Here is a 23,730-nt window from a genome sequence, read left to right as displayed (position 1 = left end):
TAATTAAGTGATTAATTTAGTGATGATTGAGCATTACTGAAGACACCTGAAGAATCACTGAAGGAGAAAATCTCAAATTGTAAGCCACCGTTATGGCGATCATTGTTTGCTTTAGTTGGGCTCTTGACCCTTATATTATTAACTTTAAATTATGTTTGTCTGCTTTATCTGAGTTATAACTGCCAGATGAGCAAAGAAAAAAAGTGATCTGATGTTGTTGGTTATATTATGACAATCATCATTTGAACTTTATGTTTTTGATTTATGTTGTTTGTTACAGCATAACTGTGATTCTGCATAAATATCCAGAATTTTAGCTCTAATATAAAGGATTTCTTAAAAGTTGTTTTCTAAAACAAAAAAAAATCTTTCTTTTAGGCACACACAGACTTCAAGATTCAGTCTATGAATCTCAACAATGGTGACGAGCAGAATATTCAATTAGGAAAAGTAAATTACATAGAAAATTCATATCCTTATTTATTCATATCGCAATGCATGATGGGAGCCATTAATGAGTTGTGATTGGTGGCAGCCACTGCAACATGCTTTATTATTGTCACCATTGTTGAGATTCACAGGCTGATTATTGATGTTTGTGTTTCAAATTAAAATTGATTAAAAATGTTTTGATCAGAACAATCTTTGTTAAATATTTTGGATTGTAAGAAATATACCTATACTCATATATGCTCTAAAATCATAAAGTTGTTGCCAATAAGTTTAACCAAACTGTCTCAATAAGATTCATTTTCAGATCACAGCATGATCATGCCAGAACAACCAACACTATCAGATCATAGTTTTCTTTATTCATTTAACTGTTATAATCAAATAACAGCCAACAAACAAATTTAAAGTGAAAGTATAAAGGTTAAGAGCCCAACTAAAGCAAACACTTAGCGCCATAACGGTTGCTTACAATTTGTGATTTTCTCCCTCAATGATTCTGCTTGTTAACATCAGGTGTCTTCAATAATGCTCAAACATCACTAAATTAATCACTTAATTATCTCATTAACTTTAACACTCTTGAGTGTTAATGTAACACTGGAGTTTGTGCTGTAGAGTAAATGTCGCTCCATCTGAAAGCAGGTGAAGGCGATTTACTACTAATCAAGGAACCGGCTTTACTGACGAGATGCGCATAACAATATCGTGAGATATATCGCCCAGCCCTATTGATAATATATTTATCAACTGAAAACCCTGCATGTCATTTCTCACTAGTAGTAGGTTACACTTGCCTTCTTTATCAGTTGTTCTACATTTCTTGCAGATGCAGAAGATCCCGACGACTGCAGCAACAATCATCAGAGATCCAGCAGAGATCAGGACGATGGAAAATACGGACAGGCCTTGATCTGTAATGGACAAAATGGAAGTGAATGTGTCTGATCGATAACAAAATCAGAAATCATGTCAGTAAATACACACATATATCATCAGTGCTGTGGTACCTGCACATGTGTGACAGAGAGTGTTGATGTCCAGATGTGTGGTCTGGTTGCTGATGGGATTGTTCAGCACACAGCTGTAGGTGTTTTTATCCTGATATTCCACCTCCAGAGGTAGAGAGAGACTGATGCTGAGATCACACACACTGATGCTGGACAATACACTCATTCCTGCGTACCAGGAGAGAGTCGCATCACTCACACTCAACACTGATGAACACACCAATGAACAATTTGAAGAACAGTGTGAAGAGTTACTGATGATGACAGGAACAGGCAGACGAGCTGGAAAACGAGAAAATAAAGAGAAATATGAGAAAATCTACTCAACAATAATATTTTCAGTTTAGTGTTAAATGGGTATTTATACAGTGCGTTATTTCAAATTATAAAATCCTCCAATTCAATATAAAAAAATTTAAAAATTTGAAGGACAGGACAAATGATCTCTACTCACCATAGACAGAAACATTGAATGTTTTTGATGATTGTTTCACTCCCTTTATCTGTAGTTGATAAACTCCAGTATGTTCAGTTCTGGTGTTTGTGATGATCAGAGATCCAGTTTGATTGTCCAGCTTCAGTCTGTCTCTGAATCTCCCATCAGGAACATCATCATATGTGGAGAAGACTTTGGTCTCAATGCTGATTTTAGCTATCACAGACTTTTCTGCACCATATTTCCACAGTATGTCTTCATCTTCACGTATTTCAGTAACATTAGTGTTTAGAGTAACAGATTCTCCCTCCATCACTGACACTGAATCACCAAACACACCTGATGATCAAACGGATTTACAGAGATTAATGTTTCTGATGGTTTCCTGAATCCTGAAATCAGCTGTAGTTTTTATCATTTACATGTGAACTGAAGAATATTCACAACAGCAGCAGAAACACAAAATGATAGATGAGATATGAATGATATGATATGTTCGTGAACCTCGATCTAAAATCAGTGTGTAAAGTCACATGTCCATTATTGTTCAAGACCATTTCAGACCTGGAAATTTCAGTGTAAAATCCTGAACAGAGACCTGAATTCAAAGATAGTAGAGCTCACAATATTCAAGATTTGTTGAATACAGCAAATATGAAAATAGTCTAATAAGCAGCAGCTTCATTACTCCAGAAAGAAATTCAATCTTCTAAAATGTGTTTATAACTCACCAGTCAGACTCCACCAGCACAAACAGAATAAAACAAACATGTGAAACATTTTCTTCAGTTGTTCAGTGTCTGATGAAACTATCCACTGAAAACACTCAGTCTATATGTGTGAATCCTCCCACGACACAGTTTGACCCTCCTAGTTTCACAAGTCGTATTTGCATATATGTTATAGTTTACCTGGCCCTTATTAAGACTTTAACTGTTCTTAATGGTTGAAAATATTGTTTATTTTTATCGATTAACATACTTTTCGTAAGATTGTTGCCTGACTTTGTCAAATGGCTAAAGAGAAGAATGTCGTGTGAATTGTGTATAAACTGCATGTCATGTTAGTGTATTTCTAGTGATTTTAAAATGGTTGATGGTTGTGTATATTTATTGAGTTCTCAATTTTAGTGAATGGAAAAACCGAAGTAAAAAGTTAAAACCATGTATGGGCTCACATTACTAGTTTTACTGACGTTCATCTTCTGAGTGAAAGTGAAACCTGCTGCGGTCGGTGTTCTTCAGAGACTTGGTTTGATCTGGTGGGTCTACAAACATCTTGTGTGTGGGCATTCAGTGCAAGTGTGTTTAGTTTGTAGGTCAGGGTCCTTCCTTCCTTCTACTATGAGCATCTTTTGAAAGACCCCCTGTGGTGAATATCAAGTTTTTAATGTTGGTTATGTCCATGTGGTATTTTTAATATGTTTAAAGACAAACCATTTGCAAATATAGGTCAGTACCATTACTGAGTATTTTCTTTTCTACGTCACAGACATGTGACCAGTCCTGTCAACGTGGGTGGCCAGGATTTTCCTGTCACTCCTATAATGCTCTGGGCTTTTCAACACAGTGAGCACAAATATACCTTTACTAAGGGAAAGGAAAAATATAGTGGGTGAATTATGTTTATGATATATATTATGATGTTATGATGAACTATGCCTTTCTCCACCGACTTTGTTTAAAGCGTTTCTAATTATATGTTGTGGTGTTATCTGTTTTATCTTCAAAAACTTTTAGGGTACGTTTACACGACAATGATGTACTAAACACGGAAAAGTTTTTTCTTTGTGTTTTTTGCCTACAGACAGCAATGTTGTCAAAACGATCCTCATTCACACAAATCCACAAAAACGGCTAAAACGCTGTATTCTGCTGCCAGGCCAGTAGATGGCGATGTGACTTTGTAAAGGAAACGCTATGGGCCAATCCGCTTGTTAAGTCCGGGTCCAAACGCTCTGCCCCCAAAAAAACAACAAACGGTCCCTAATATACACTCACAATGTGATGCAATACCACAGTGATTCATCTTTTATAAATCGTTAAAATATTCGTGTCTGGGCCGTCGTGAGCATGGATACTGTAGTGTACACCGCAAGTGTGTAAATTGTTCACTCAAATGTGTAATATGATTCAAAATTGGCTGTTGAGGGATAAAGGGATAAAATTATTGAGTGCAGGTGAACTTTAAGTCTTTTTAATCTATGTAAAAAAAAACAAAAAACAAACAAGATAAGAATCTGTGGCTGTGTCCAAAATCGCCGCCTATTCCCTTATATAGGGCACTATTTGAGGGGACAGCCCTTTGTAGTGGTGTCCGAAATCATAGTGGATGTCATCGAGTGCAATCCCACGATGCACTGCAATGTACAACTGATTCTTGATGCGCCTCAATCAGCTTCGTAGTTCAGTAGTCACTGGTCAGGGAGTCTGCCATTTTAAGGGCTGTCTGAACCGCTGTCTGAAAATCCTTCCAGTGCACTGAAACATTCGATCCCTAAAAAGTCCCACAATGCACCGTTAAAACCAGGAAGCATCGATGCTCCCTATTTTCCCTTAACGGAAGTTCTGAAGTGCGAAACATGAATCACGTGAGAACTCACTACACATAACCACACGTGATGTTTTAAAAAATTCTAACTATTATTTCAGCATAATATACATCGCTGGACAGGTAATTAACATAATTTATTGTCTGAATAAATTTGAATTTACTTATCCCGAGTCAACAATCTGCGATTTTAGCTCTGATTTTCACTCGCCAGAGGCAACTCGGTGCTCATTCACCCGAGTGACAATCACGCAGTGTGAATTATCTAAGATGCGATGTGACATAATCACAGAAGAGTCGCCGACGCCTGTGACGCTTGGCATGTTAAATATCTGGACCTACTGTATATGTGTTTACATTTTTTTTTAAAAAGGTACGCTCTATAGTATGAATATGGGTAGTATGAATGAAATTCGGACATACTACATCCGCCATGTTGTTACTGTCACATGACCAACTAGTGTGGGCCTTGAAAGTGGCAATTATGCTACAGTCTAAGAGGGGATCAGATTCAGAAAGCTCTCGGATTTCATCAAAAGGTGAGTAATTAATGACAGAATTAATAAATAATAATAATAATAATAATGCATTTTATTTAATGGCACCTGCAGAAGAATTATCACCCAAGAATTATCATTTTTGGGTGAACTAAACCTTTAACCCTCAGGGGTCCGAGGTGTTTTGGGGGTACTGGAGGTGTTCTGACATGCTCTGACATTTGTGCTTTTTTCAGTTATTTATAAACATGTTAATGGCAAAGGTGTAAATCCACTCTATATAGCACAAACAGGGCTACCATAATATGTGAGCAAGATGTATGTAAATGTTTGTATTTTTGAGAGAATATTGTTTGTGCATGGTTATTGCAAAAACTAAAGTCTCTGAAATAAGGCCACAAAACACATACTAAATATGTGTCCACAAGACTTTTGACTAATGGCTGTTCTCGCCTAGGATTTTTGCTTCATGGATCATTTGGTGACCTAGGATCATTTGCTTCAATGATCTGAAAATCATCCTGCCAAATCATTCACATAAAACAATACATTGATTTAAATTTAGTAAAACACTTTTTGTTTGGAAAGGCAATATGCGAAATGGGCGTGAATCATGTATAATGGTCTGATTCACACCTGTGAAGACAAAAGACCTGCTTAATGAGCCTGCATAATGAGCTTTTCACAGGTGTGTCACTGAGCCACAAAAAAAAGTATACAAGGACACAAGAAAATAAATATATATATATATGCTACAAAATTGGTTCACAGTTGGAAACATTTAGAAAAAAAAATAGTATTTTTCCACTTGTATTTTTGCTTGCAAATTTTATATTATCCAAGGTGAACATTTCTTGTAATTGTGTAGTTAATTATCATACTGTATTTTCAGAAAGTTTTGGATATGTATCCTCTCCCCAAATTTGTCACTAATAAAACACAATACAAATAATTTGAAGAGAAGGCTTATATTGACCTTTTAAGATTTTGTTTACATCTACCTTGTAAATATATTATTTGCTATTTTATTAAAAAGGTTACAACAACAATTAAAATAACAATATTTCAAGTGTAATATTTCTTTGTAAAAACTAAAATATACATTTTATCATACATATTTCGAAGTTAAGGATTCATTAGTTTGAATAAAGTCTACATAGGAAAAAAACACTATAATAGCATCCTAGTTGATGACTTTATTTTTGACAAAACAAACATAGCCTAATATATTTAACATTTAAGCAGAAATTAGTGAACAAAAGCTTATTAAATGTGGCAGTAGTCTAGTTTACAGTAAACAGTTTATAATCTATCCAAAACTAGTCAACGAAATGTTGTCTTTCATATTTCGTCTGTAACATAGGCATATCGTTTGTTGTTTTTATGAGCCTATATTAGGGCATATAAATATTAATTTGCAGTTTAATACGTTGCTAATACAAAGACATTTTAACGTTATTTCAACATATTTCAGTCGATTTTCACTCATCTCAGTATAGCAATAGGGTTTGGTAAAAACGGTTCAGTTCATTCGTTCACACACACACACGCGATTCATATTTAAACAGTCTTTTTGCAGTTTACATACACTATGATATTGCGATTAGAACAATAATAAAAAAAAACGTACTTTTCAGATGGATCCGTTGCTCCTCGAAATGAAAATAAACCAGCACATGTTCTGAGGTAAATGTCCCAGGATTATTCCTCACACAGCCTCGCAACAAGAAATAGTACATTAATCTGATGATTACATTTGTTGTGTTATCGCGTTTATGAGGGGCTGACACGTTTGCATGTGTTGCTTCAGATCATTTGCGTTTGAATGCCGCGCACTCTCCGTGGGCGTGTCACATTAGCAGAATAATGAGCTGAGAGAACAATAATGAGATCGGCTGACACCTCTCTCTTTTTTAATAGATTACATAAACAAAGAATATATATTTTAGTTTTGAATTAGATATTATAAAAGTACAAACTTAAATGATTATAAAGATATATTGCTCATACTTGGGTGAATAGTATTCGCTGAGCTTTGTTTAAGTTTGGAGACCTGCTCCAGAAAAAAAGTTAATGGAGACAGAGAGGCAGAAAGCACACCCTGTTTATTTTCTTAATTTTACAAAAGCACAATGTTTTATTTCGATTGTAAGTGGACACATAAAAAATTACATATTCAACAGTTTATTTTTTTATATTTCTTAAGTCTGTATGACCAAAAATGACAGACTATTTTAAGTCTATTTTGCTGCTATGTGAAAGAAATCGAGCAAAACGCGCCGGTGCGTTTTCGGACCCCAGAGGGTTAAAAAGAAAGCCTGGAAAGAATATTCTTCTGTGTTAGTTAAGAACACAATATAACTATTGTGTTAGTTAAGAACACCCTTCGGGCGGCCAGGGCAGATACGAACCTTAGGGCGGCCAGGGCGGAGACCACCCTTCGGGCGGCCAGGGCAGAGACGACCCTTTCATGCGGCCAGGGCGGACAGAATCTTTCGGGCGGCCAGGGCGGAGACGACCCTTCGGGCTGTTCCTGGCAGGGCTGACGTGAAGATCAAGCTGGTCAGGCGTGACATGAAGATCAGGCATGACGTGAAGAGACTTGGCAGGTACTGTGTGGTTGCGGGGCTCCTCGTCCACCAAACCCACAGTAAGAGTTGAACTGGCCAGCAAAAGAGCATGGACAATATATTTTTTAAGACTCCAGCTAGGGTGATGAAATGGCATCAGGGAGTTGAGCGGCTCGGATAGCCCTCCACGGAAGAATATCATCAAGCACACCTCATCAAAAGATGTTTCACGAGTTCACACATACATGAAATCTAAAGATGTATTTATGCGTATTTGGCTTGCTGTCCGGGGGAGGGCTCCGAGCTCGGAATTTTGCCCGAACCCAGAGTACTCCCCCATACTGGGGTAGACCCAGCCGAGTGTGAGGTGATGGGGTGGTGGAGGGATGCTGAGACACTTGTCGTGAGACAGGAGGTGAGGAAAAGCTTTATTTATACTGGCTTCCTCTTGAGCTGATTGGTCGATTACCTGAACGTGCTCCTCCCAAACTTTGTTACATAAAACTTCATTAAATGTGCCAGCTCAATAAAGTTCAGGATGTACTCTTCAATGGGCCTGTCTGCCTGACGGAGCCACATGATCTGTGCTGCTTAATCCATGTTTGGTGAGTTCTAGTGATGTGACATTTGAACCGAGGCGTCGGAGCTTGTGTCGAGAAAAAATGGGCGTGCCAGATGAAGCCGCGATTCAAGGCTTGTGTTGTTAACGTGAAAATCACGTGACTAATGACAAACGAGGCCTCGGTTTGTGTGGATACGTCATCGGTCCGGTCTGAGTGTCGCTTCCAGAAAAAGTGGGTTCAAACTCGCGCCACTTTGTGGCTGTTGTCAGGAGTAGTAGTGTCAGAGTCAGAGAGTTAGAGAACTCTTATTGTCATTGTCGTTATTGTGTCATACATGTGTTAGGGCTGTATATTATTACATTATCAGGTTAGAATACCTATAGTATATTGTTATTGTTAATTATAGTAGCTATATTATAGTCTTGTTATATTAATTAGATAATATTATTTGGATTGCTTTGGATTTTTGGATCTGGACTGGACTGCTTTTGGTTTTTTTCATTTTCATTTAATTTATTTATGTATTCTCTTTTCATGGTAATGCAACGAAATGCCACAACAGCAATTTAACAAATCCAACAAACACAACAAAAGTACATTCCATGACAAGAAGAGAGTAGGATGAAGAAATTAAATCTTATAAACTCCTACCCCATTCTTATAAAAATAAAAAAAATACAAATTAGATGGCCTCACCGACATAATAAAAGATAAAAAAAATCTCTTTTTTTGTATTATTAATTCTGCTTACACAACACTAAACAAACAAAAACAACAATGATGCAATAATGACAACTCTAGCAACAAAAACCACAACGAGACCACCATTGTTTTTATAATTGTATCAATTTTCACATTCATCTTTATATAAATTAAGTATCCTCTGTTTAAACTTGTATTTAAATTTTAGAATGTTTGAACAACATTTTAGATCATTTTCTAGAAAATTCTATCTTTTCACACCAGAAACTGATACCCTTGTTTGAGGGTATTTCCAGCAAAAGGTTGTTTAAAGTCATTATTTCTTCTGCTTGTCTCACTATTTACAGTAAAAGGGGTTTGCAGTCCACGCGGTAACAGGCAGTGTTTTGCTTTATGAACAACTAATAAAGTTTGTAAAGCAACCAAATCCTTCAATTTGAGTAGTCCTGACTCCAGAAACAGTCCTGTAGTATGTTCTCTTAGAGCAACTCCATTAATTATTCTTATGGCCATTTTTTGCAAAATAAATAAGGGCATTAAATTAGTGAAATAAGAATTACCCAATATCTCCAAACAATACATCAAATATGGCAAAATAAAGGAACAATATAGGATTGTCATTGCCGCTTTGGATTGCCCTTTTGAATTTGTTTGCTTTTTGTGACTCTTCTTTTTCCTGGTAATGGAGCCAGCAAGAAAGAGGAGATCCTCCCCTATCTGGCCTCAACAGAAGCATCAGTATCCTCATTTATACCAGCTGGTACTGGCATTTTTATGTTCCCCTGCATCCTCTGTTCCCTGTGAAAGGATATTTTCCTTTCCAAGGAAATTCCAAGGGTGGAGAGGTTTTGTCCAAGACGAGGAAGGGGGGGGGAGCGGGGCTTCATAAGTCTGCTCAGGTCATTGGTTCAGAATTAATTAATTTGTGTGCCATTTATTTGCAGAGTAGCTAGGTGTCACTAGTGAGCAATGCTGAATGAAGCTTCGAGTAATGAACCTTTGGGTGAAGCAATGGGCTGCGAGGTCTCAGTGGTTCAGGAAGCCTCATTTTGTCATCACTATAGTGAGTTCTTCTGTTGTGCTGCGGCTGAACCAGATGCAGAAGCAGGAAGCAGGATCCACCTGCAGCAGAGTTTTTTATTAAATAACCTTGAACTGGACAAAGACTCAGACTCAGACTCAGACTCAGATTAGGAAAAAGGACTCGCGAACAGAACAACCAACATACAACATATGAACATTAAGAACTCACAAAGACTGAACTAGACAGGGCTTAAATACAAAGGCAAACAAGCTAAACAAGATAACAAGGGGGTATGGCTAATCAGAAACACATTGGAAGACTATTAAACAAGAAAAACTACAAAGGACTACAAAACATGGCCCAGAACAAGAAATAACAAAAGTCTAGACAAGGGGAACACAAGACAGGAATCACAACAAAACCCACACCGTAACAATCACGATGCCATGAGCATACTGTTTTCTGATTGCTTTAGTAGGGAGTTGCCTAAGAGAAAGTATCAAATTAGTTATCGGAATTTACACAATGACAATGCAGTTATTGGTGTGTAAAAAACAACAAAAAAACAACAACAAATACCCATGTGTAGCAATCATGTGAGACACCAGTATGTTAATCATGCCTTCTTGTGGCATCTGTAAGAGTTTCTGTTTCTTTATACTCATAGTACTAGCGCAATCGGCCTTCGAAGGATGCAGCCTCTGAATTGGGACGCAGCAATAAGTGCACGCATCTCAAATCACAACTGGCTTAATGGATTATTTTGAAAAGGTAATAGGGTTTTAATGCTAAGCATAAACTGTTCAAATTTTCAAAATAATGCAGTTTGTGTATAAATTGTCTGAGCTGTTTTGCATGATTGATTACAGAAATGCCAGTTTGCAGTATCAATCTGCATAACGAGCTGTTAGTGCGCCATGTAGAGTCATAACACCATTCCAAAAAAGTGAAAATTTAGTGCAGCAGTGTTTAGATTTAAACAATAATAATCACTCAAATCATGACTTAATCATAGTTCAGTTATATTACAAACTAACAAATCATTTAGTGGCAAGCAAATTTGTATTTGATCTGTTATGAGAAAATCAGATCTTTTAATTGCATTTGTCCGATGAACATACAAAGTTCACGTCCTTTTTCAAGAAAATAGTGTTTTGTGTTCAATAGTTCAAATTTAAGGCAAATTTAGCGATAAAAAATAAATTGTCTTAAAATATTGCAATCCCAGTGCAAGGGAAATTATATATATATATATATATATATATATATATATATATAATTTACAGATTAAGTTTTATATCATGCTTATGTCAGACTGTGAGGTTCTTGCAGGAGGTTAGTGGAAGCAACAACAGTCCACATTATCTTCCTCTAACTTTCTGTAAACACATTTTTTTTTAAAGGGTAACTTAACACTAAAACAACTTTTTTAAGTTAATGATCTGTAAGAATGGAGCTTCAAAAATGCTGTTCATTGATTCGAGTACATTTTTTGACATTTGGGGTTAAAGTGTTTTAATTCTACAATATATGGTGTAAAAACGTCTGAGTGCTGCCCTCTTCAGGTTGAACGGTGGCTACTGCAGTTGAATTTTCCTATTGGAAGTTGTGGTACCCTCTGACGTCAATTAGTGCCAGCTAACCACGCCCTTGCCTACAGAGAGATGCGTCTCAGGTGCACGCCCCCCCTCCGCTGGGCTCTGCCCACTTTTACTGCACTTCTCAAATATTGCCAGTGGGTGGAGTCAGGCTCTGACCAGGGTTTTAGTTACCCTTTAAAAACCTTTATATGAGATAAAATAAACAGAAAAGAACAAACTTAAAACAATTTCCACTGAAGCCTATTTTAGGGAAAATACTGATGTAGTAACTATATCAATATCGGCTGAAAACAGTGGAAAAATGATATTTAAATAAAAACAACTGTAATGTGACCACCAGTGCACACGCATTTTAAACGTAGCCTATTAATAATAACCATTTCAGTTGCAACAAGAAGTCAGTCTAGTCATTAAACCCATTCTTTTAGAAACTATAAGAAACTTGGTTTTGATTTAATGTTGACAATTACTACCTGTTAAAAGAAATAGGCTAAAGCCTAATAGTCACATAGCCTAATGCTCTCTCACAAAGCTGTATTTTGCGATCTTAGCTGTTTTATTTCCGTCATTGGTAAAAGTAGCGGGGCATGGCCATAGAAATTGTCCTATTTAGCCAACAAAAAATATATACAAACAGATCACGTTTGTTGCGAATATCACGCTACTGCCCTTACAGGAAGGTTCCCAGTTTATAGGCTTTTTTCAAGAACTGCTTCTCCTGTGAAGAGCAAAGAACGACTTATGTTATGTATTATTTGTCTGAGGAAAAAAAAGTGGTGAAAATAAAGGTCGTCTTAATCGCAGGAATCGTATTTTTACACGACCTCAGATAGACAATTGTTTATCTCTCTTTAGGTCAACGTAATTTAATTCCTTATTATTGCTAATAAATGGAAGGGAGTGATTCTGATAAAACAATGTGGACATTGTTATGGTTTTAGACACGTTTGAGGGCGCGGGGACACAATCGAGGGCTGCGTTTCACAAATAAAATAAAACACCGTAAAACCTACAAAATCATATTATATTTGCAACAATTATGTGATCGTACGCGTCAGAGGTTGAACGTGACTAATCGTCATACGTCATCGCGCTACAGTGGACCAGTAAGCATCTCCAAATATTACTTTCTCTTTGGTGTCGACGTGATGCAGAGGAGGAGCACAGCACTGTTGTGTATCAAAAGATGCAGTAATGTTTTAAAGGAAAAGTGGGGGAAATGACGCTTCATTTTATATATCCTTTATTGCTCTTGTGTTTAATCAATCATGGTAAGACATTAAGCTTATGTTATTGTCTCTCTCTTATCTAATTGAATTATCGGCTATTCGACAGAAATGCATTTATCATCTGTATTTTGTAGTGTGTGTTTTTACTTGACCATTGTAAGACATTTAGGCTTGTTGAAATCCCACCCTGTAAAAGCTCATTTCAGGGAGTGACATTCAAACACACAGATCAAGTATCAGCGTATGAATCTCAACAATGATGACATGAAATTAAAAGCTTCATGCTGCAGTGCATTCTGGGTACCAGCACAGTACAGAAGTCATTAGTGCTTCATATTTCTTATTTGTGTGTCCTCGCTTCCTTTCCTCATGTCTCAGCTGCTCCTGTTTTAGGATGTGAGGGAAGAAAATGAAGACAGAGGGACATCTTATGTGGAATATTATTGATCACTCGAGCTTCACAGCATCATCAGCTGCGCTCAGAGGATCTGTCCTTTCGTTGCTGAATTTCGGTTATTTAAGAAATTAATAATAATTAATAATAAAGCAAGATGCCCTGTTGAAATATGTGAGATGTGGGGTTTATTAAAACTGCAAAAGTAAAGCATAAATTAAAATGATTGTGACAGTTGTGAAGGGGGAGGAGAATTTACACGTGCGTCAGGTTTCTGGACAATAAAGACTTCTGCATAGGAAACACCTGTGTGTGAAGCTGAAAATTAAAGGTGCTGTCTGCAAGAATGACAGTTAGTGGTTGGAATTGGTACTGCAGTCCAAATTCAAAATATTGGAGAGAGTTGTTTCCCCTGCCTTCTCCTCCTCAGACTCGACTCTCACGTGGGTTACCAGTTTCAGGGCACGCAACAGGAACGAGCGCAATTTGTTGCAGAGGATTCTTACACACTGTAAGTTAATGAGTTGATCTATCCGCGTTTAAATATACTCTCGTTCATAAATGATACCGAGGCTTTTTAGGTTTTGTGGAATTTGCAATCTCTGACCCAGTTTGTTTGCTGGCTGCAATACGCTGTGTTTCCTGCTAACTGGCATCCTGGGGTGTTAAAGTACTTATGGGTGAACTGGCAGTGGTTGAGATCACAAAAGCCGACTGACAATAATAACGTGTAAAATAATAAGTAAAATAACTGGCTGTAGAAGTGTTTTTAGGAGAAACAAGTATGTGAACTTACAGTGTTTCCTAAATATCTGCAAACATAGTATGGTATTTGTATGCTTTAGGAGAGTGAAAAAGTAACATACAACACCTTTAAGATCTTCAGGAGATCTTGATAATTACAGACAGGAGTTTTTGACCAGGATTGGATCTGAACTCTGCAGGAAGGTTGATCTCCAAGAACATGGGCTGTAAATCAATGATGTTCTTCTGCTGTTTGTTTGCATGATAGATTATGTATCCAGATAGAAAAACATTTTTACAGTACTTTCATTTTGTATAATGTTGTTTAGCTCCTAATAAACTGTTTATTTCTTCTTCAGGAGCTTCTGGTGTTGATACAGTCAGAGTGTCAGTGATGGAGGGAGATTCAGTCACTCTAAACACTGGTGTTCAAACAAACCAACAAGACAGAATAAGATGGTATTATAATGACATTCGCATCGCTCAGATCAATAGAGATCAGAGTAAGATCTGTACAGATGTTCAGTGTAATAAAGATACTGAGAGATTCAGAGACAGACTGAAGCTGGATCATCAGACTGGATCTCTGACCATCATGAACACCAGAAACACAGATGCTGGACTTTATAAACTATGGATCACCGGCAGCAGCGACAGTGAAAAGATCTTCAGTGTTTCTGTCACTGGTGAGTGTTTAAAAGCAAGTCTTGTACATTTAAATCACTTCATTCATGTGTTTAGTGATACTTTTGCAGTGGCATTCAGAAGCATTTTTTTTCTCTTTACCTGTATATTAATTCACATGCAGTATAAAGAAGATTTCTTCATAAACATTTACTGAAAGTAAATTTTAATCATAATGATTTAAATTGGTTAGTTTTTCCATTGGTTGTTAGTTTTGATAGTTGGTTTTGTTCTGGTACACGTGATTGACAGTTTCTCATAATATCATCTCTGTTCATCTTTTAAAATAAGCTGCTTTTATTATTTCATACTCAATAGTTTTTGTTGTTGTTGTTCACCAGAAATAGAGGATTAGATGTAAAATATGTTTATAAGGACAAAATGTGAATACATGTTGCTTTTCAGACTGAAAGTCAAGAGAGTTTTATCTCTTTCATATAATCCATTTTCATGTTGTCTGTCCCTCAAAACAAGATCCTTTCAGCATCTGTTAGTTTGTGTTTCAGGTGTTTCTTCTGCTGAACGAGATGAAGTGAAGAAAAAGGAGGGAGAATCTGTCACTTTATACACTGGTGTAATAAAAAAAACAATTGATGTGATTTCATGGTATTTTAACGACACTCTCATCGCTGAAATCACTGGAGATCAGAGTAATATCTGTACAGATGATCAGTGTAAAGAGAGATTCAGAGACAGACTGAAGCTGGATCATCAGACTGGATCTCTGAACATCACAAACACCAGAAACACAGACTCTGGAGTTTATAAACTACTGATCAGCAGCGACATCATAAAGATCTTCAGTGTTTCTGTCACTGGTGAGTCTCATTAAGTCATTAAGTACATTTTCCATTGAGCATTTTTAGAAACCCAGTAAATGTTTGAAAAAGTTAGCTTTCTGACTCAATATTAAAATATAATTGAGATCCTCTCTATCATCTTCAAAGCAGACTCATAATTTTGAAGTCTATTGTTAATAACAAAAGTGCATAATATCAGTCAGTTTTCCTGTGAACATTGTTTTCTGTTGAGCTCACAGAGTTGATGCTGTTTTAGCTGATGTTGCTCCAAAACACAGATGGCGCAATTTACAAGTTAAAGGGGTGGTTGATTATGATTTCACTTTATTCACATGATTGACAGTAACTTTAGTCAGTGTGTTATGTTGCTGCTTGAGCATAAACAACAACTGCTAAGTTATGATGCTCAAAGTTCAAAGCAAAGGGAGATATTTTCTTTTAAAGAAATTGCTTTTTAAGGACTACAACAAACGGCTGGTAGGGACTACACGACATTCCTCCCTGCTTAGTGACATCACCATCCCTAAAATGAACATAAACCCCACCCCTGGGAACGCGATTTATAGATTATCATGACAGAATATGCCTATCAATGACTAGAAGATAACTTGACATATAAGCTACATAAATTAATCAACTAATCATTAAGAAATGTTGTCACTTCTTCTTGAGTCTCTCCATTTTTCTGACTCCGGTTTGAACATAAAAGACTAAAAGTTTTTGAAATTTTCAGTGCATGGCTGTGTGAGGTAATCGAAGCTGCTAACACACACAAGCTCTTGAAGCTCCGCCCTCTGTGTTGGGATCAGCAACTTATTTACATTTAAAGGGACAGACACAAAAACGTTCTGTTTTTGCTCCCCCAAAAAGAGACAACTTTAATATGTTATATAAAAATATCTGTGGGGTATTTTGAGCTAAAACTTCATAATCACACTCTGGGGACATCAGAGATTTATTTTACTTATTGTGAAAAGGGCATTATACCACCCCTTTAAATCAATATCATGCGACTTTCATACTGTAAATAAATGTAATTATCAGTCAACAGTATTGGTAAAACCAATTCCCCGTTGATCTCTATTAATAATGACTGCTTTCTTCGTCTGTTCCAGGTTCAGGTTTGTCTTCAGCTGTTATAGCAGGAATAAGTGCTGCTGTTGCTCTGCTGTTTGTGACTGTAGCAGTCGCTGCTGTGATTTACTATCGCTGCAGGAAAACTACACTACCAGGGAAACATGGCAAGTATAACGTACAGTTGATTATACAACATGTAAATTATGAGATTTATTGTGCAAAAATAATCTTTAGAAATTATGTTAATGTATGTAATTGTTTTCTAATTTGGGAGATGGTGTTTTTCAAACAGGAGACCAGAGACGATACTGTCATGATCAGGTGAGATACTGTGAGCACTAAATCTATCTGCAAAACACTGAATTTACTGCAGACTGACAGCTGTGAGAACTGTTAAAGTGAATTAGTGACATCATTTAAAAAGAAATCAGGCCAAACAAAGTTTGTTTGGAGTTTGTTCCGGGATTTTGAAACCGCTTGCTTTAAACTCCCTTGGTTCGTGGCGATTATGTTTAAGATGTGGCTGTTTTCTCACCCCTGTAATTTTTGTTGAGTGTTTCTTTTTAGTATTGAGAGGAAAGTGTGCAGCACATTTTTTCATATTCATCTAAACTCGCTCTCAGCAGTGCATGCAGCGTTTTTGCATACAGTATATCACTGGTCATGTAATTTCACCATGAGTATAATGGAGACTTAGGTGGTGTGTATCTGTTTGTGTTTTCTGTGTGAATGTTTTGTGGTTTCATTCAGAAATCATCACACAAATACACCAATTATAATTGGTGTATTTAAGAGAGCACTGATCTTGAGCTGTTTCACTTCAGAATGAAGAACAGGGGTCTTTACTTTAATGAAACATCACAGGGTAAAACACATTTTTGAGTTTGTGTAACTGAATCATTGAACATCATGAACATTTGTTTTAACTGTGACTTTGTTTTCTTTCTTTTAGGAGTCCCTTATTGACAAATCAAAGATTGTCACTAATGAGACCTCCCTTCATAAGCCTGAGAATCCACAGATGGATACTGCTAAATGGATGTCTGACGAGACTTCCTGGGATCAGAAGAAGCCTCTGTTGCCGGCTGTCAATACAGAAGGGAAAATTGATCAGAAAGAGCCTCTGTCGCTGCCTGTCAATACAGAAGGGAAAATTGATCAGAAAGAGCCTCTGTCACCGGCTGTCAATACAGAAGGGAAAACTGATCAGAAAGAGCCTCTGTCACTGCCTGTCAATACAGAAGGGAAAACTGATCAGAAAGAGCCTCTGTCACCGGCTGTCAATACAGAAGGGAAAACTGATCAGAAAGAGCCTCTGTCGCTGCCTGTCAATACAGAAGGGAAAATTGATCAGAAAGAGCCTCTGTCGCTGCCTGTCAATACAGAAGGGAAAATTGATCAGAAAGAGCCTCTGTCACCGGCTGTCAATACAGAAGGGAAAACTGATCAGAAAGAGCCTCTGTCACTGCCTGTCAATACAGAAGGGAAAATTGATCAGAAAGAGCCTCTGTCGCTGCCTGTCAATACAGAAGGGAAAATTGATCAGAAAGAGCCTCTGTCGCTGCCTGTCAATACAGAAGGGAAAATTGATCAGAAAGAGCCTCTGTCGCTGCCTGTCAATACAGAAGGGAAAATTGATCAGAAAGAGCCTCTGTCGCTGCCTGTCAATACAGAAGGGAAAATTGATCAGAACAATTCTCTGTCGCCGACTGTCAATACAGAAGGGAAAATTGATCAGAAAGAGCCTCTGTCACTGCCTGTCAATACAGAAGGGAAAATTGATCAGAAAGAGCCTCTGTCGCTGCCTGTCAATACAGAAGGGAAAATTGATCAGAAAGAGCCTCTGTCATCGGCTGTCAATACAGAAGGGAAAATTGATCAGAAAGAGCCTCTGTCGCTGCCTGTCAATACAGAAGGGAAAATTGATCAGAAAGAGCCTCTGTCGCTGCCTGTCAATACAGAAGGGAAAATTGATCAGAACAATTCTCTGTCGCCGACTGTCAATACAGAAGGGAAAATTGATCAGAAAGAGCCTCTGTCACTGCCTGTCAATACAGAAGGGAAAATTGATCAGAAAGAGCCTCTGTCGCTGCCTGTCAATACAGAAGGGAAAATTGATCAGAAAGAGCCTCTGTCATCGGCTGTCAATACAGAAGGGAAAATTGATCAGAAAGAGCCTCTGTCGCTGCCTGTCAATACAGAAGGGAAAATTGATCAGAAAGAGCCTCAGTCGCTGCCTGTCAATACAGAAGGGAAAATTGATCAGAAAGAGCCTCAGTCACCGGCTGTCAATACAGAAGGGAAAATTGATCAGAAAGAGCCTCTGTCGCTGCCTGTCAAGACAGAAGGGAAAATTCATCAGAAAGAGCCTCTGTCGCTGCCTGTCAATGCAGAAGGGAAAATTGATCAGAACGATTCTCTGTCGCCGACTGTCAATACAGAAGGGAAAATTGATCAGAAAGAGCCTCTGTCGCTGCCTGTCAATACAGAAGGGAAAATTGATCAGAAAGAGCCTCTGTCACCGGCTGTCAATACAGAAGGGAAAATTGATCAGAAAGAGCCTCTGTCGCTGCCTGTCAATACAGAAGGGAAAATTGATCAGAAAGAGCCTCTGTCACCGGCTGTCAATACAGAAAGGAAAATTGATCAGAAAGAGCCTCTGTCACCGGCTGTCAATACAGAAGGGAAAATTGATCAGAAAGAGCCTCTGTCGCTGCCTGTCAATACAGAAGGGAAAATTGATCAGAAAGAGCCTCTGTCACCGGCTGTCAAGACAGAAGGGAAAATTGATCAGAAAGAGCCTCTGTCACCGGCTGTCAAGACAGAAGGGAAAATTGATCAGAAAGAGCCTCCGTCGCTGCCTGTCAATACAGAAGGGAAAATTGATCAGAACGATTCTCTGTCGCGGACTGTCAATACAGAAGGGAAAATTGATCAGAAAGAGCCTCTGTCGCTGCCTGTCAATACAGAAGGGAAAATTGATCAGAACGATTCTCTGTCGCCAACTGTCAATACAGAAGGGAAAATTGATCAGAAAGAGCCTCTGTCGCTGCCTGTCAATATAGAAGGGAAAATTGATCAGAAAGAGCCTATGTCGCTGCCTGTAAATACAGAAGGGAAAATTGATCAGAACGATTCTCTGTCGCCAACTGTCAATACAGAAGGGAAAATTGATCAGAAAGAGCCTCTGTTGCTGCCTGTCAATACAGAAGGGAAAATTGATCAGAAAGAGCCTCTGTTGCTGCCTGTCAATACAGAAGGGAAAATTTATCAGAAAGAGCCACTGTCACCGGCTGTCAATACAGAAGGGAAAATTGATCAGAACGATTCTCTGTCGCCGACTGTCAATACTGAAGGGAAAATTGATCAGAAAGAGCCTATGTCGCTGCCTGTCAATACAGAAGGGAAAATTGATCAGAACGATTCTCTGTCGCCGACTGTCAATACAGAAGGGAAAATTGATCAGAAAGAGCCTATGTCGCTGCCTGTCAATACAGAAGGGAAAATTGATCAGAAAGAGCCTCTGTCGCTGCCTGTCAATACAGAAGGGAAAATTGATCAGAAAGAGCCTCTGTCGCTGCCTGTCAATACAGAAGGGAAAATTGATCAGAAAGAGCCTCTGTCGCTGCCTGTCAATACAGAAGGGAAAATTGATCAGAAAGAGCCTCTGTCGCTGCCTGTCAATACAGAAGGGAAAATTGATCAGAAAGAGCCTCTGTCGCTGCCTGTCAATACAGAAGGGAAAATTGATCAGAACGATTCTCTGTCACTGCCTGTCAATACAGAAGGGAAAATTGATCAGAACGATTCTCTGTTGCCGGCTGTCAATAAAGAAGGGAAAATTGATCAGAACGATTCTCTGTCGCCGCCTTTAAATAAAGAAGGGAAAAGTGATCAGAACGATTCTGTCGCCGGCTGTCAACAAATTCAAAAGTGATCAGAATGATGCCTTGTTGCCGGCTGTCAATAATTAAGCGGAAAGTGATCAGAACTAGGTTCTCGCTGACGGGTGTCACTAAGCTGATGTCTGTAAATAATTCAAATGTCCACACGAGTCTTAGACTTCAATGAATACTTTGTATTGTTAAACAAACGTGCAGGTAGCATACAGGCATGTACGAACTAAACTCTCTACAACAGCTTGCGTCTTCCCTCGGGGGCACACCCCCCATACGTGCGTAGCGACGTAGCAGAATGTCCTTAAAGGTATAAAACACATTTACATGTGCACATTGTATGACATCTCCCCTTTTAAGTTGTGTTTCTTTCTCTGAGAATACACAAGCTACCAAAGATATCCAGCACTGCATTGATTAAACGGCAAGGCCCTGGTATCCATAGGCTTACTCATTAAACATAATTTCTCTTCACAGTGTCAATAAACTTTTCAGTCCACAAAATCAATAAACAATTCCCTTAAGTCTTCTTTTCCCCCTCCCCACAGTCCATGGCTTGAAGAATGAACAAAATAGCCACACCTTCACAGATTCAACCTTTCAACTGGTTTACTCAGTGTAAGGAACTCAGCTTTTTGGAAATATTAATAATCAATAATATCTTGTTATTATTAATTATAAATATTTGGGTCAGTTAATTGGATTAACTTGAAGTGGCTGAATTAATATTACAATCAATTAATCAGTTCTTCCAACGAACTCTTTTGATTATTAATTTATTCTAATAAATGGTATCTTCCATGGCCACCGAAGAATAATTATTTCTTCGCCTGTACAGTACTTTGAGCCAGTAGCAAAAACCGTGATCGTGAAGTGACTTGTATTGCAAACAAAACAGAACCAAATACATATTATGTACAAGTTTTATTAACTAAATATAGATATTTATATGAATATAAATAAACTAAACAACATACACACATGAATACATAAATAGGTTAGTGATAGGATGAAATTGGAAACCGGAAGAGGGTCTATGAGAAGAACCATCAGAATTTCATTTTCACATTTCATTGAATTGAATACTTGCATTTGTAATGGGAACAATTCTTGAAGTTGTTGAAAATTGGAGTCGTTGATGGTTACGGCAGTGTCAAGTGGAAGTTGGTTGAGCGTTCTCTTTCTCCAGGAACGCATGACTGGTTTGGTGAAGGCCTGGGACTCTGTTGAGGCCACGCCGAGCACCCAGGAGAAGTGAGGAAGTCGGAAGGATGGGTGATTGGAGTCGTTGTTGGTTGGAGTCTTTGTTCCTAAACTCTTGAGATTGTCCTTGGTTCTTTGTGAGAGAGTCATCTCTCTCCTGCCTGAGCCCATATCTGGTTGGAATCGAGGCCTGTTGGGCCCTGGGGCCCCCGTGGAGGGGGAAAGGGGGTTCCCCAGTAACACCAGAACAGTGTTCCGGCTGGATGAAAGAACTAAGAGAGCGAGGTCACATGTGGACTGTCTCTAATAAGGCCTGGAGAAGATCCTCCCCTAAGGGTTGAACTCGACCAATCAGAAAGGGGACATGTCTGAGAGGGAAAGTGGCTCTTAGTTGATTTACGGATCTTTGTCCCATAATATGATTATACCTTCATTAATGCTAAAATAGCTATAACACATCCACACTGCATTCTAGAAGAAGGTGATGTACATCAAAGTGTGAGTCATTAAATGAGGATTATTTAGGTAGGAGGCATTATACAGGTGAGGTTACATTGATCGTTAGTTGGTTGTATACCAGGATACATACCATAATATATACCTAATAGTACACGAGACAGTAAACCATTTACACTGTTTCTTTCACAGTTTTATGCATGTTCATTTATAGATCAGTTAGTCTATGATTAACGCAGCAAAGTCTGTTTTAAAGAGGGTTTCTGTTTCATAGTCTCTCTCTTGAGTATGTGGCCACATTCCTCGGAGGTCGTAAAATCTCCTTATCATGCCCTGTAACATGACACTGTTTCTTTCACTTGTGTTTGTTCATTTGGGCTGTGTGAGGAGTTTCATAAACCTTTGTATATAATGAATAAATAGTATGTGTCTGATTGGTCCATACCCTACATCAGTCTACCTGACTGGGTATGGAACAGTCCAGTCTGTGTCTCTGGTGGTTTGTCACTGGGGGTTGGTGATGCAGCGTCAGCGAAGACTGTAGGTTCAGGCTGCTGTGTGGCAGCTCCTTGCTGTAGTCCATCTGGAGCTAGAGGGTGTGTGTCTCCAACCACCGGAAGAACATGCTGCAAGTGACGCCGGTTGCGTCTCAAAGTTGCTCCCTGAGGTGTTTCAATAACAAAGGAGCGTGGTGTGATGCTGTCTCTAGTGACAACGGCAGGTGAACTCCAGGCCTTCTGATGGTCCAGCTTCATGAGGACAGGATCACCTGGCTTTAAAGAAGGCAAGGGCCTAGTTCCATGGCGCTGATTAAAATAGAACGCTTGTTTCCCCTTTTCCCATGCATCCTTAGTCCTGACCGTTTCCAGATCAGGCCATCGGGGCTGAAGATTTGCCTCCAGTGTTGGAAAGGTTGACTTTATCTTCCGGCCCATGAGTAGCTCTGCCGGCTCACACCTGTGGTGGTGCAAGGCGTTGACCGAAAGCACATGAGGGCTTTTTCCTTTTAGGCTTCAAGATTCTTTTAGCAGTCTGAACCCCTCTCTCTGCATGTCCGTTCCCTTTGGGGTTGTGTGGACATGAAGTGATGTGTATAAAGTCAAATTCTCTCGCAAAGTCTTTAAATTCCTGGCATGAAAATTGAGGCCCATTGTCAGATACGACCTCGTCTGGACAGCCAAATCTTGCAAACACTGTCTTCAACTTCAAGATTACCTGCGAGGCAGTGGTTGTCGGCAGGTGAAGTATTTCCAAGAACCAGGAAAAATAGTCTGACACGACAAGGTAAGTGTGTTTGTTATGATCGCACAGGTCCATAGCAAGTCTCTTCCAAGGCCGGTCAGGAAGGGGTGTAGAGATGAGAGGTTCTTTCCGCTGGCTGGGTTTCATCTCACAGCATACCTGACAGGACTGGACTTTTTGTTTGATTGCTGATGAGATGCTGGGCCACCATACGGACGCATGGGCTCGCTCTCTACACTTTGTCAAACCCTGGTGTCCGTCGTGTATTCGGTTCAGGATGTCTGTTCTCAGTACATCTGGAATTACCATACGGCTGCCTCTGATGACGATCCCATTGCATTCAGATAATTCAGCTTTCATGGGAAAATACTCTCTGATTGCTGCTGGGACATGGCCTATATACTCTGGCCACCCTGACTTTATGTACTGCAACACCAATTGTAGGTTATGGTAGGCTGCTGTGGCTGTCTTTATGGCCTCAAGCCTACGTGGGGTTGCAGGCAGGGCATCTACAACGGCTGCTATATAGCACGCTACGTCCGAGTGAGTGTCAGTCTCTGTTTCCAGGCACTGTAGTGGACTCCGTGAGAGTGTGTCGGCCA

General features: G+C 38.8%; 1 protein-coding gene across 1 annotated transcript in view; it reads left to right on the top strand.

Annotated features, from left to right (window-relative positions):
• Positions 1-20,268, top strand: part of LOC143736368 (uncharacterized) — a 54,617-nt gene extending 34,349 nt beyond the window's left edge. Inside the window, exons 6-11 of the mRNA XM_077227107.1 lie at positions 12,464-12,480; positions 14,130-14,456; positions 14,961-15,272; positions 16,370-16,495; positions 16,624-16,652; positions 17,284-20,268. Coding sequence (XP_077083222.1) covers positions 12,464-12,480; positions 14,130-14,456; positions 14,961-15,272; positions 16,370-16,495; positions 16,624-16,652; positions 17,284-20,268 — 3,796 coding nt within the window. The remainder of the gene's footprint in view (positions 1-12,463; positions 12,481-14,129; positions 14,457-14,960; positions 15,273-16,369; positions 16,496-16,623; positions 16,653-17,283) is intronic.
• The last annotated feature ends 3,462 nt before the right edge of the window (positions 20,269-23,730 follow it).

The sequence above is a fragment of the Siphateles boraxobius genome, unplaced genomic scaffold (assembly GCF_051911475.1).
Source record: "Siphateles boraxobius isolate OS27281-9 unplaced genomic scaffold, OSU_SipBor_1 13, whole genome shotgun sequence".
In the NCBI taxonomy this organism is placed as follows: domain Eukaryota; kingdom Metazoa; phylum Chordata; class Actinopteri; order Cypriniformes; family Leuciscidae; genus Siphateles; species Siphateles boraxobius.
This window is presented reverse-complemented; position numbering and strand designations above follow the sequence as displayed.